This window comes from Erythrolamprus reginae, chromosome 9, assembly GCF_031021105.1.
Source record: "Erythrolamprus reginae isolate rEryReg1 chromosome 9, rEryReg1.hap1, whole genome shotgun sequence".
NCBI classification, from domain to species: Eukaryota; Metazoa; Chordata; class Lepidosauria; order Squamata; family Dipsadidae; genus Erythrolamprus; species Erythrolamprus reginae.
Window position 1 is genome coordinate 24,032,698 of NC_091958.1, and position 12,123 is coordinate 24,044,820.

The window sequence follows — 12,123 nt, forward strand, 5'->3', positions numbered from 1 at the left end:
AAAGTTTGAGCAATAATATGCCTCTTGGTGGGAATTCCTTTTTGAATCTCCCTCCCTGCCCCAGCATGGAACGGAGAGCGTGAGAAAGCAGGGAGGCTGCATACTGTCAAAGAAATGATAATGCAGACAAAGACAGGTTATTCACACACTCACGAACACACACACACACACACACACACACACACACCCCATAGCCCTTTAAGGATTGAACACCACCTGGGGAAATGCATGCCAAAAAAATGTGTCCTCTCTTTTGAAAAGATGTTCAAAGCTTCCTCCCTTTCATCGAATTCCACCAGAACTTTGGTGAGGAGCGTTCCCACCCTTTTGCCCTGGGCCTCCAAAGCCCTGAATCCTGCTGGAGAATTACCCTGCACATAAGTCCCAAGTTGCTGACTGCAGCAATACAGCAAACAGTGAGAAACGTCTTTCAGCCCCAAGCCCTGTTCCTGGTAACCTTGGCAAGGAGGTGCCAGCACGTTTCCCTGGTCCTGTATATGCCTCACCTGGGCACGGCTCGTAACGAGAGGTTCTTATTGTCTTTGAGTTGCAGGGATGAGGAGAACATGATCAGAAACATGTGTTGAGAAGGCAATGGCAATAGCAATAGCCCTTAGACTTATATACCAGTGTCTCCTAATCTTGGCAACTTGAAGATATTTGGACTTCAACTCCCAGAATTCCCCAGCTAGCGAATATATATATATATATATCTCCTTCCTTCTTTCCTTCCTTCCTTCTTTCTTTCTTTTTCTTTCTTTCTGTTTTCCTTCCTACCATGTTTCTTTTTCTTTCGTTCTGTCTGTCTGTCTTCCTTCCTTCTTACCATCTTTTTCCCTAATTTATTTTTATTTTATTTTATTATTTGTCCAATACACAATACATATTGAAGAGAAAAGACATGTAGTAATATATATAAAGAAAAGGATAGAAGAAACGATATAAAAATAGAGACGATATATGAAAGGAAGAAAAGATATATGAGATAAAGGAGAGACAATTGGACAGGGGACGAAAGGCACACTGGTGCACTTATGTACGCCCCTTACTGACCTCTTAGGAACCTGGAGAGGTCAATCATGGATAGTCTAAGGGAAAAATGTTGGGGGTTAGGGGTAATGAGTTCCGTACTTTGACAATTCGATTGTTAAAATCATATTTTTTACAGTCAAGTTTGGAGCGGTTAACATTAAGTTTGAATCTGTTGCGTGCTCTTGTGTTATTGCAGTTGAAGCTGAAGTAGTCATTGACAGGCAGGACGTTGCAGCACATGATCTTGTGGGCAATACATTCTAAGCTTTCTAGACCCAGTATTGTTAATCTATTTTCGTAGGGTATTCTGTTATGGGTAGAGGAGAGAAGGGCTCTTCTGGTGAAGTATCTTTGGACATTTTCGAGGGTGTTGATGTCCGAGATGCAGTATGGATTCCAGAGAGATGAGCTGTATTCAAGGATGGGTCTGGCAAAAGTTTTGTAGGCTCTGGTGAGTAGTGTGAGATTGCCAGAGCAATCTGGCAATTGCTGGATGTTTGAAGAAAGCCTGGTTATGCCTGAATCGTATGTTATTGCAGTTTACTTTATCTTCAAATCCAATCAAGAAGGCAGTATTGCAGGCAAACTCTTCCTCCAGCTTGGAGTTTAATCCCGACGGGCTTAAGGTTGACTCAGCCTTCTATCCTTCCGAGGTCAGTAAAAGGAGGACCTAGATTGTTGGGGGCAATAAAGAGGGATGGAAAGCACTGTGAAGGGGTATATAAGTCTAAGTGCTATTGCCCTTCCTTTCCTCCCTCCCTCCCTCCCTTTTCTTCCTTCCTTCCTTTCCTTCCTCCATCCCTCCCTCCCTTTCCTTCCTTCCTTTTCTTCCTCCCTCCCTTCCTTTCCTTCCTTTCCTTTCTTCCCTCCCTCCCTCCCCTTCCTTCCTTCCTTCCTTCCCTCCCTTTCTATTTATGTCTGTCTTCCTTCCTACCATTTCTTTCCTTTCTTTTTTCTTTCTTTCCTCTTTCTTTCTTTCTTTCTTTTTCTTCCTTCCTTCCTTTCTTTCTTTTCTTTCTTTCTTTTCTTTCTCCCTCCCTTCCCTAGAATAGGGTAGCGGTCATGAAGGCAGTCTCTCCACTGCGCCCAGTCCATCTCCAATTGTCTCAACTCTTGTCCTGCTATTGGAGCAAAATGGAATCTGGGAAAAGAGAGTGAGGTTGACTAGGTGCACCTCTCCCTCACTTTAATCCAATTCGCGTGCAAGTGGATGGTTTTAAATAAAGGGGGGAAACACTTTGAAATGTTCCATTATTATTATGGCCAGTGATCAAAGTTAAATCCATATGCAATAGAGTTGGAAGGGACCTTAGAGGTCACAAGCAGGAGATCCTGAACCATTCCAGACAAGTGACTGTCCAGTCTCTTCTTAAAAGCCTCCAGTAATAATAATAGACCTTTATTACAGTCAAAGACCATCAATATAATAGTAATTATTAAAAAATCCACAACATCCAAGCACCCACGATTTCTGGAAGCAAGCTGTTCCGCTGGCTAATTGTTAGGAAATTGTTTTTATGGTTTTATTATTTTCAGGCAGTAGAGCCAAGGGGCAGGAGAAGAGTTTCCTTCGAAGCTTGAGGGACTGCAGTGTTTCTCAACCTGAGCCTCTTTAAGAGGTGTGGACTTCAACTCCCAGAATCCTCCATTTAGATCCATTTCTCTTATAGGGCAGGTGAAAAACAACACCAGGTTCTTTCCCAAAATGGTACCTTAAAGATTCATGTTTCTCTTTTGTTTTAAATATTTTTATTAAACAGTTTTCTCTTTTAAAAAAATAACATAAAAAACAACCACAAATACAAAAAAACCCTCCAAAACAACACAACAAAACAATACATACAATTTAAGATCATTTTACAGCTTCCCATATCGACATATATAATTTGCTTTTGTAATTCTCTGTATCACCTTTCTATCCATTTACTTTGCAATAGCAGTATAATAACATTGTAGGGGTATACAGTATATTCTGTATATATATATATATTGTATAACAATTCTGAAGATACTAGTTATATCTACAATGCATTTACATTTATATTTGCATCTTTAAAGTTTGATACTATTTGATTACTCCAATTAAAATTTCATCAATTACTATCTCGTTTTCTGTTTTCAAGCCAATTGTACACTTTATTTTATAGAAATCTGATGTCAAGCCAGTGCAGAAATTGGTGAGAAATCAACGGCTTGCCAATCAAAGGCCTGATGTTTATGGAAACTTGGGAGGGGTTATTACATGAGGGAGCAAATGTATGTCTTTCTTTTGAGAAGTTCAAGGCCATCATATGCCCACCCACCTGGGTGGAAGCGGAAGGAGGGCTGGCCACACTGGCACAATCTGAGTGGGCAACGTGACATGTTTATGGGTGGGGGACAAGGGATGTGAACTTTCAACTGGGTGGGAAACTCAGATTCAGGTTCCCAGTGTGGGTGCCAGGATGGCTCCGGAAATAAATTGGAACTTTCAGGAATACAGTGTTCCCTCAATTTCCGCAGGGGATGTGTTCCGAGACTGCCCGTGAAAGTTGAATTTCCACGAAATAGAGATGCGGAAGTAAATACACTATTTTTGGCCATGAACAGTGTCACAAGCCATCCCTTAGCACTTTAAACCCATAAATTGCAATTTCCCATTCCCTTAGAAACCATTTAGATTATTACTCACCATGTTTATTTATTAAAGTTTATTTTAAAAATTATTTATTAAAGGCAGACAAAAGTTTGGCGATGACACATGACGTCATCGGGCAGGAAAAACCGTGGTATAGGGGGAAAACCCGCAAAGTATTTTTTAATTAATATTTTTGAAAAACCGTGGTATAGACTTTTCGCGAAGTTCGAACCCGCGAAAATCGAGGGAACACTACTTTGACTCAGACTCTGATTTAGCTTGGATGCTGCCTGGAACCTTGACATCCAAATAATCTCTCTATCTCTTTCAACTCTATGGTCATTTTGTCAATTTCAATGCATTCAAGTACAGTATTTTCCTAATTACTGCTTCTTTCTGAGGGTATGTTAAGATTCATGTTTCTCAATTCCAGCCACAAGGGAATTCTGAGTCTTAGTCCATACATCTTAAAAGTAATACCGAGCTATAGAGGAACAAGTTTCTACTTGCAGGTTTATCATCTCACCTTGGGATCCAATCCAGGGCCATCCCTGCCCCAAGAGAAAACTTACCTATCTGTCTCTCTGGTTTTCAGCTACCTCACTTTGAAAAATATGACTTCCTTCCCACCTCCTTCAGTTCATCTGGTTTGCCTGCAGCTCTCGTTTTGGAACAAGTTTGTAATGAGGTTGAGGAGACTTATGGTGAGCAGCTGAGCCCTCCTCTGCTTGTTGGGTTTCCACCTGTTCACTTAAGAACAGGTGCTGCCCTTTCTCTTCTCAGGAAGACAGAGAGGGAAGACAAAAGAAGGAATCAGCAATGCAGGAATTAGTACAGGGCAGGGCTGGGTTCCTGTTCCTCCCAGGGGTGAATTCAGAGGTGGGCTGCTAAGGGGGAATGGTGATGTGTGTTTGCCCCCGTAGCTCTGAGTGCTAGTGGAGTCCAGCGCAATTCTGCTACTGCACCTGGGTGGGTAGCGAAATTGCACGCGGACACACAGGTGCGCCATATTTCAATCACAATTCAATCAGGGGAACAGTCTGCCACCAGAAATTGTGGGTGCTTCATCACTGGGTGTTTTTAAAAGATTGTACAGACATTTGTCTGGAATGGTTTCCTACTCGAGCCGTGTGTGTGTGTGTGTGTGTGTGTGTGTGTGTGTACTAGAAGACCTCCAAGGTCCCTTCCAATTGTTTTTAAAAAAAATAAACTTTAGTTTCTCTCCAGTTTTCATACATCTGTCAATGCATATACTGTATCTTAGAACAGTGATGAAGAACCATTTCAGTTTGTGTGCCAAAAGGGGTGGGTGTGGGTGTGCTAGCATGTGTGTACGTGTCAACACCCCTCCACCCCTACATGTTCACCCACCCCCCACGCTGCCCACCCCCAATCAATGCATACAGGCCTTTCTGAAGCCTGGGTAGGTGAAAAATATCCAAATGGGTAAACAGGAAGTTTGGGAAAACGCACTTCCTGTTTGCCAATTGTGCTTCCCCCCCCCCCCCCCACTCCAGGGCTTCGGGAAGCTTCCCTGAACCCTCCCGAGTGTAAAACACAGCACAACAGCAAACCAGAAGTGTGTTTTCCCAAACTTCCTGTTTGTCCACTGGGGGATTTTTTTTACCTCCAGGGCTTCAGGGAAGTTTTCCTGGTGTCCGGAGGACAAAATGGCTGAAAATCAGTTGGCCAGCACACACATACATGCTGAAGCTGAAACGTGGCAAAGTCTCGCATGCCCTGATAAGGCTCCGTGTGGCACACCTGCCATAGGTTCACCATCACGGCCTTAGAATATATAATATACACAATTATACATTTTTATCAAGCATTCTAAAATCAATGTCCTATTTTACACCTGATTTCTGTTCATCAGTCTGTTATTCTTCACTTCTTTACATTCCCCTCCCTTTTTCCTCTACCTTCTTGTTCCTTCTTTCCCTCCTTCCCTTTTACTTTTTCTCCTCCTTTGCCTTTCCCCGAGTGAATCTTACCCTAGTTCAATGACAGCGAACCTATGGCACAGGTGCCACATCGAGCCATATCTGCTGGCATACGAGCCGTTGCCCTAGCTCAGCTCCAATGTGCCAGCCAGCTGATTTTTGGCTTGCACAGAGGCTCTGGGAGGTGTTTTTGGTTTCCAGAGAGGGGGGTGAGGGATGGGAAGGATATTTTTTCCCCAGACATTGAATTATGGGTGTGGGCACTTGTGCATGCACAATATCACATGCACACACTCTTTCGGTATCAAAGGGGAAAAAAAGTTCACCATCACTGCCCTAGTTCCTCTCTCTTTTAACAGACTGATAGCTTGTTCCCATACACTTTTAAACTGTTGGCATCTCTTCTTTTTAATCATTTCTATATATGCAATTATTTTAGGTATATGCTACCTATCTAATGCTACCAGTTGATTGTATGTTGTATGTATGTAGGTGTGGTCCTATATATCCTGAACACACAAACACACACACACACACACACCCTTTGTTTATATTAGTGTTCAGGATATATGAGAATATGATTATCACTAGCTAGCTATAATTAATATATTTTCTATATAGTGTTCAGGATATATAGGATATTTTATAGATGTATGCAAAATCCACCGTGGATCCAAAAGCAAGCAAACCACATTGCAAATGGATTTAGGTTGTCATGTTTTAACGAAACCAAGATACATTCACAAGACCCTGCCCCAGAGTTACACTGGTAGCTGACCTTTAAAACCAGGTTAGTCACTTGAGGAAACCCACTCCCAAGAAAGAGAAAACCCAAACAGACACGTGTTTGTCTGAAGCCAGCTTTATTTTCATGCTCTCAGGCTTTTAAAAATAAGGGCAACCCATGTTGCTGTAGCCTGAAAAATCATATTTACTGCCCAAAAGATTTAATCTAATTACAAAAAAATTGAAGTGGTTGGGGAGGTTCAGGGGCAGCAGCTGCATTTGTTCAGAGAAGGGTCTTTGCAGACACAGCCTTTTGCGCAGTTGTCACAGCTGGCGGGGCAACAGGAACAGCAGCCTGGAAGGAGTCGAGAAAAACAGATTAAATAAACAGGAGAAACTAGATACCATAATGAATACATCAATTTGGAGGCTTGAAGGCACAGAACTGGGTTTCCTAGATCAAACTGAATGTCTCCACTGAGCCGGTTCAATTCCCACATTCAATCTTAATGAAGACTCAGCGGCCAAATGGGCAGCTGTGTTTTTGTCCCAATTTACACACACCGATAAAATGTTCAACCAAGAAATTTACCGCAGCTTCCCTCTATCCACAAAACCTTTATTAGGTTAGACATCCTTGCGCAGAATAAAATTCTATAGAACGCATAGGATTCAACCTCAGCTACATCACTGGAGGAGGGTGGGCTAGAAATTCAAATCAATAAATCACCATTGCATATACCTTAGAATAGAGCTGGGAAGGGACCCTTGGAGGAAATCTAATCCACCCCCTGCTCTAGGAAGAGATACTATCTCGGACAAGCGACTGTCCAGTCTCTTCTTAAAAGCCTCCAGTGTTGGAGCACCCCCAAGTTCTGAAGGCAACTTCTGTTCCACTGGTTGATTGTTCTGTTAGGAAATTTCTCCTTAGTGCTAGGTTGCTTCTCTCCTTGGTTAGTTTCCAGCCATTGTTTCTTGCCTTGCCTTCTGGTGTTTTGGGAAAGAATTTCACCCACTCTCCCCTCTGTGTCGGCCTCTTAAATACTGGAAGACTGCTATGCTTTTCACAGGACTAGCCATACCCAAATCTTGCAACCACCATTCTCATGCATTTTAGTTTCCATTTTAATGGGTACTTTATACAGCAATTACATGAGCTGAAAAACTAACATCTTTCTAGAGCAGTTTATATATCTAACCCCATAGACACCAATGACTCGTTCCAATGACTCCATGGATCTACTTTGGCTTATATTGCAAGTCTTGTGTCAAATCAGATGATTTACAACATGTCCCCCCCTTCTCAAAACCTTAGGATTTTAACACACACACACCAGTTGATTTTCTAGAAAATACAACTTACTTTTTTTGCACGAAGTACATTTGCAGTTTTTGCATTTACAGGATTTATCACAGGAGCAAGAGGCACCTGAAATGTTTAAGAATGAATGTCACTGGCTGAAAGGGGATATCACAAACCACAACCACGATTAAACCTCTTTCACACTACAAGCAAGGTATCTCTCCATACAGGAACAGTTCACCAATTTATTTTCTCAGATGCACCTTTTTCCCTCCGCCCATTTTCCAGGCTAAATAAAATTTGTGCAGGGCCTTAAAAAAGCAATTAAGACTCGCTCAGGTTTGACGTCAAGGTGTAGCACTGAACAGCTTGAACTGTTCTCGGCTTATTGGGGTTGGCTAGTTTCATGCCAAGGATCCAGGCCAGGTTTCTATGGAAGCCCCTGCAATTTCCCAGGAGCTTATGCAAACACACAATCAAAAAGGCTAGAGAAATGGGTTAAATATCAAAATTTTTCTTCAAAGGAACTAGTGGCAATTCTTTTCATTTCCCAGTGAGTTTTAATTTTACATTTGGGAAAATGTAATTTGGGAATAAATTAGCGGTAGGAAAACCAATTTCCCTTTTGGAACAGCTGCTAGGAGGGTTTAAAAAAAAAAAAATCCAGCCATTACAAGATGGAGTTTGCAAAAGCTCGTAAAGCAAAACAGGTCTCAGGCTTAAGATTGTAATAAAAGACTGCAAAAAAAGGTTTGGAAACCAATCTTTCTGCAAAAACCGAGTCCCATTTCAGTGAAGTAGTAGCTGGATAAATTTAAGTCACCAAGTACAGAGGAAAGGAAATCTATGGGCATCCTAAAATTTTAAACCAGGACTTGGAGAGCTTTTTTTTCTCTTTGAATTTTCTCTAGTGCACCCAAAACTTCCCCAACTTTATGGAACCAACTAAAACACACACACACATACCATGTCTGTACTACTCCCTCCCTTTTGTCTTTCCAAAAGGCTGCGGAAGACCTGGGTATAACATCTTATCATGTCCAATCTGTAACTGTTTTGTAACTGACTCTGTATGTATGTGGGTTTAATTGGATAGCTCACTAGGATTAATTATGGATTTTTTTAATGATTCTTTTACTAATTTTTGACTGTGTTTATTGTATGTACTATTTAGTGTTGCAAGCCACCCTATGTCCCATTGGGATTGGGCGGCATAGAAGTCAAATTAATTAAAATAAATTATTTTTTATTGTTCTTTTACTAATATTTGACTCTGTTTATTGTATGTACTATTTAGTGTTGCAAGCTACCCTGAGTCCCATTGGGGTTAGGCAGCATATAAATAAAATTAATTAAATTATATTAAATCTCTTTAAATTTGTGCACCTACCCAAGAGAGATGGGAGACCCCTAAGCTATAGCCAATTTTAACCATGGTTTAACAGACCTCATAGTTAAGCCAGTCACGTTGAAGCCACGGTTTATTTATTAGATTTGTATGCCGCCCCTCTCCATAGACTCCGGGCGGCTAACAGCAGCAATAAAAAAATGCACAACAAATCTAATAATTTAAAAAAAAACTAAAACCCCCATTATTAAAAGCAAACATACATGCATAAACTGTATAGGCCTGGGGGAGATGTCTCAATTCCCCCATGCCTGATGGCAGAGATGAATTTTAAGGAGTTTGCGAAAGGCAAGGAGGGTGGGGGCATTTATAATCTCCGGGGGGAGCTGGTTCCAGAGGGTCGGGGCCGCCACAGAGAAGGCTCTTCCTCTGGTCCCGCGGGACCCGGAGAAGGCCAACTCTGTGGGTCACTGGGATTCGTGCGGTTTTATAGGCTTCCAAAACCTGGGTTCGCACACGCCAAAAAACCTGAATTAAAACAAACTATAGTTTACAGCAGGGTTCACCAAACTTGGCCATTTTAAGACGTGTGGACTTCAACTCCCATAATTGTGGGAGTTGAAGTCCATACATCTTAAAATGGCCAAGTTTGAAGGCCTCTGGTTTACAGCATGCATTGCCCACTTAGCGTCAGGGAGAGTGGATGGCAGCTTCTGTCCTTACGCGGGGAAGTTAGAGAACCGAAACCCCCAGAAAGAGTAACTGCGGGTCTTTTTCTCTCTCTCGGAGCGCCTGAAGGAGAAGGACGCACCGGAGGCGCTTTCCCAACTCTGCCCAGCCTCAACGAAAGCAACGAAGCCGCGGAAGAAATGGCAGCGTTTTCCGCGCATCTCCTGCGCTCAGCATCCTGGCTCTCCTGGTTTCGGGGCAGCCGGTTGCGCAGCAAAAGCGGGTTTTCTAAAAGGAGGGGAGGAGGCGGCAGTGCAACCCCCGCGGGGCTCGAGACTTACCGGTGGCGCAGCCGCAATTCTGGGGATCCATCGCAACGAAGGAGACACGGAGACGCAGACGCACAGCCCAAGGCGAAGGAAAGAGAAACGGATGCTGGAAGCCGGCACGCCGCCGGCTTTTTATAGCGGCCGCGAGGTCAGCGAGGCGTGTGCAAAGTACCCCTCCCTCCCCCTGCCCTGCGCACGGGCCGCGGCCGCCGAGGGTGGGGAGAGCGGGCGGCGAGGATGGGCGCAAAAGAGCCGCTTGAGCGCCGCGCGCAAAATACCCCGGGCTCGCCCAGGCGTTTCTGCCCCCCCCCCCCGCTCCGTCTGGACTCCCTTCGCCCCCTCCGCTGAGCCACCCCGAAATTAACGGATGAACAGAGTTGGAAGGGGCTTTGCAGGTCATCTAATCCAACCCCCCCCCATCATTTCGTCCAATTTATTTATAAAATAAATTGATTTATTTGTTTTACTATGCAATACAGGTTGGCGGGGTGGGGGGCGTGGGGAGGTGTAGGGCCTTCTTTGTGGCCGCCCCGGCTCTGTGGAACCAACGCCCCCCCTACCCCTATGTCCATCCTGCTTCCACCCTGCTGATTTTCCTAAAGGTTAGGAAGACCTGGCTTTGCCACCAGGCCTGAGGAATAATAATAATAATAACAACAACAACAACAACAAACAACAAAACAACTACTACTATTACCATTGTTGTTGTTATTATTATTATTATTATTATTATTATTATTATTATCATTATCATCATTATTATTATTATTTATTAGATTTGTATGCTGCCCCTCTCCAAAGACTCAGGACAGCTCACAGCATATACTGTAATATAAAACAGTAAATGCAAAGACAAATCTAATTAATTAAAAAAACCCTACATAAACTAAAAACCCAATGTATTAAAAACCAATCAAACAAATTCAAATCCCAGTCACACATCACATGAAGGCTGGTCCCTTCCAACTCTTAATCTGGATCTCATGTTCTGCAGTGGGAAGCAACAGGTGGATCCAGTTTGGATCTCCCTGGTGTTGATTGGGGAAGGGGGGGGGAAGATTGCCTGGGATTTGCCAAAAAAAACCCCACACAACCACGTGAGGATTCCCTCTTTTTTAAAAACTTTGAAACAAATCAATTTTATCATTTACAAAAGAAAACAGGACCCAACTGTACCTATGTCGTTTCCGTGTATCCATTTTCCGATGTTTCCTTAAAAAGAGACATACACAAAAAAACAAAACCCTTAAATCAAGCAAGATGAAGCAATCATCAAACTGAATGAAAAGAAGGGGGAAACCGCATGACAGCTGTACCCTTTCATCTCTTTTCCACATTAATCATTAAACTTTCTAAATTAAAGACCATAAATAATACTCTCTGTATTATTATTATAAAATAATACAGATCACAAAGGCCAAGAGGTTGGTGCCAAGCATGAAGTTAGTTATGCTAGTTTTTGTCCTTAAAAATAAATATAAATTGCATGTCTTTCAAATCCATTCACAAATATCAGGAATACTACTTTGAGTAGTAGTAGTTTGAGAAACTAAAGTACAGTACAGTATTTGCCCTAGCCCATATCCAAAACGTTGGAATATGATTCATGTTTGAGGTATTGGGTCTGGAGCCTTGTTGCTAAGAAAAGAGAAGAGAAAAACGAGAGTTGAAAGGAATGATCTACATTAGTATCTTGTGATGAATTAAGAGTGTTGTAATAATTGATTCGGTTTGGTGGCAGACCTCTGACACCCCAAAATACAGTGGCGCCGTTTCCATCTTCCCTGGTCATCCTATGAGATGACAACGGTGTGCAAACCTCCCTCTTTTCATTGAGCCTGGCCTTCTGCAAACACTGGAGTGGTGTGCAGCTGTTAAGACGGCCTCCTTTTGCACATGACAATACAAACAATTCCCCCTTCCTTTTCGGAAAACGGTGTGCAGAGTGCAGTGCGCAAAAATGGCCACGTGGGTTGGTGCTGAGTCAAGAGTGAGTCAGCAGATAAAGCTCTAGTAACTAGTTAGTAGGAGTTTTAAGCAAACAATGACGGCACCCAGAGCACGTCTGTTATGGCTTTGCTGAACTTCAGGTGGAATATGGCTTTCATGTCCAGGTTGGAAACGCTTTGGTTTTACATTTTTTAAATTTAAGCCTT

General features: G+C 42.6%; 1 protein-coding gene across 1 annotated transcript; it reads right to left on the minus strand.

Moving 5' to 3' along the window:
* Positions 1–6,438: 6,438 nt before the first annotated feature.
* LOC139171955 (metallothionein-like) lies at positions 6,439–10,085 on the minus strand. Its single transcript, XM_070760496.1, has 3 exons — positions 9,980–10,085; positions 7,682–7,747; positions 6,439–6,673 (listed from the first exon to the last, which is right to left on the minus strand). Exons 1-3 carry the CDS (start codon positions 10,008–10,010, stop codon positions 6,579–6,581), a joined length of 192 nt encoding a protein of 63 aa, XP_070616597.1. The 5' UTR covers positions 10,011–10,085; the 3' UTR covers positions 6,439–6,578.
* Between the last annotated feature and the right edge of the window lie 2,038 nt (positions 10,086–12,123).

What these genes read in the sequence shown, in the direction of transcription:
- LOC139171955 (XM_070760496.1), bottom strand. Translation starts at nt 10,010, where the DNA reads ATGGATCCCCAGAATTGCGGCTGCGCCACCG. An exon ending in GAATTGCGGCTGCGCCACCG is followed by an intron (nt 7,748 to 9,979) that starts GTAAGTCTCGAG and finishes TAAACATTTCAG; the next exon opens with GTGCCTCTTGCTCCTGTGAT. An exon ending in ATGTACTTCGTGCAAAAAAA is followed by an intron (nt 6,674 to 7,681) that starts GTAAGTTGTATT and finishes GACTCCTTCCAG; the next exon opens with GCTGCTGTTCCTGTTGCCCC.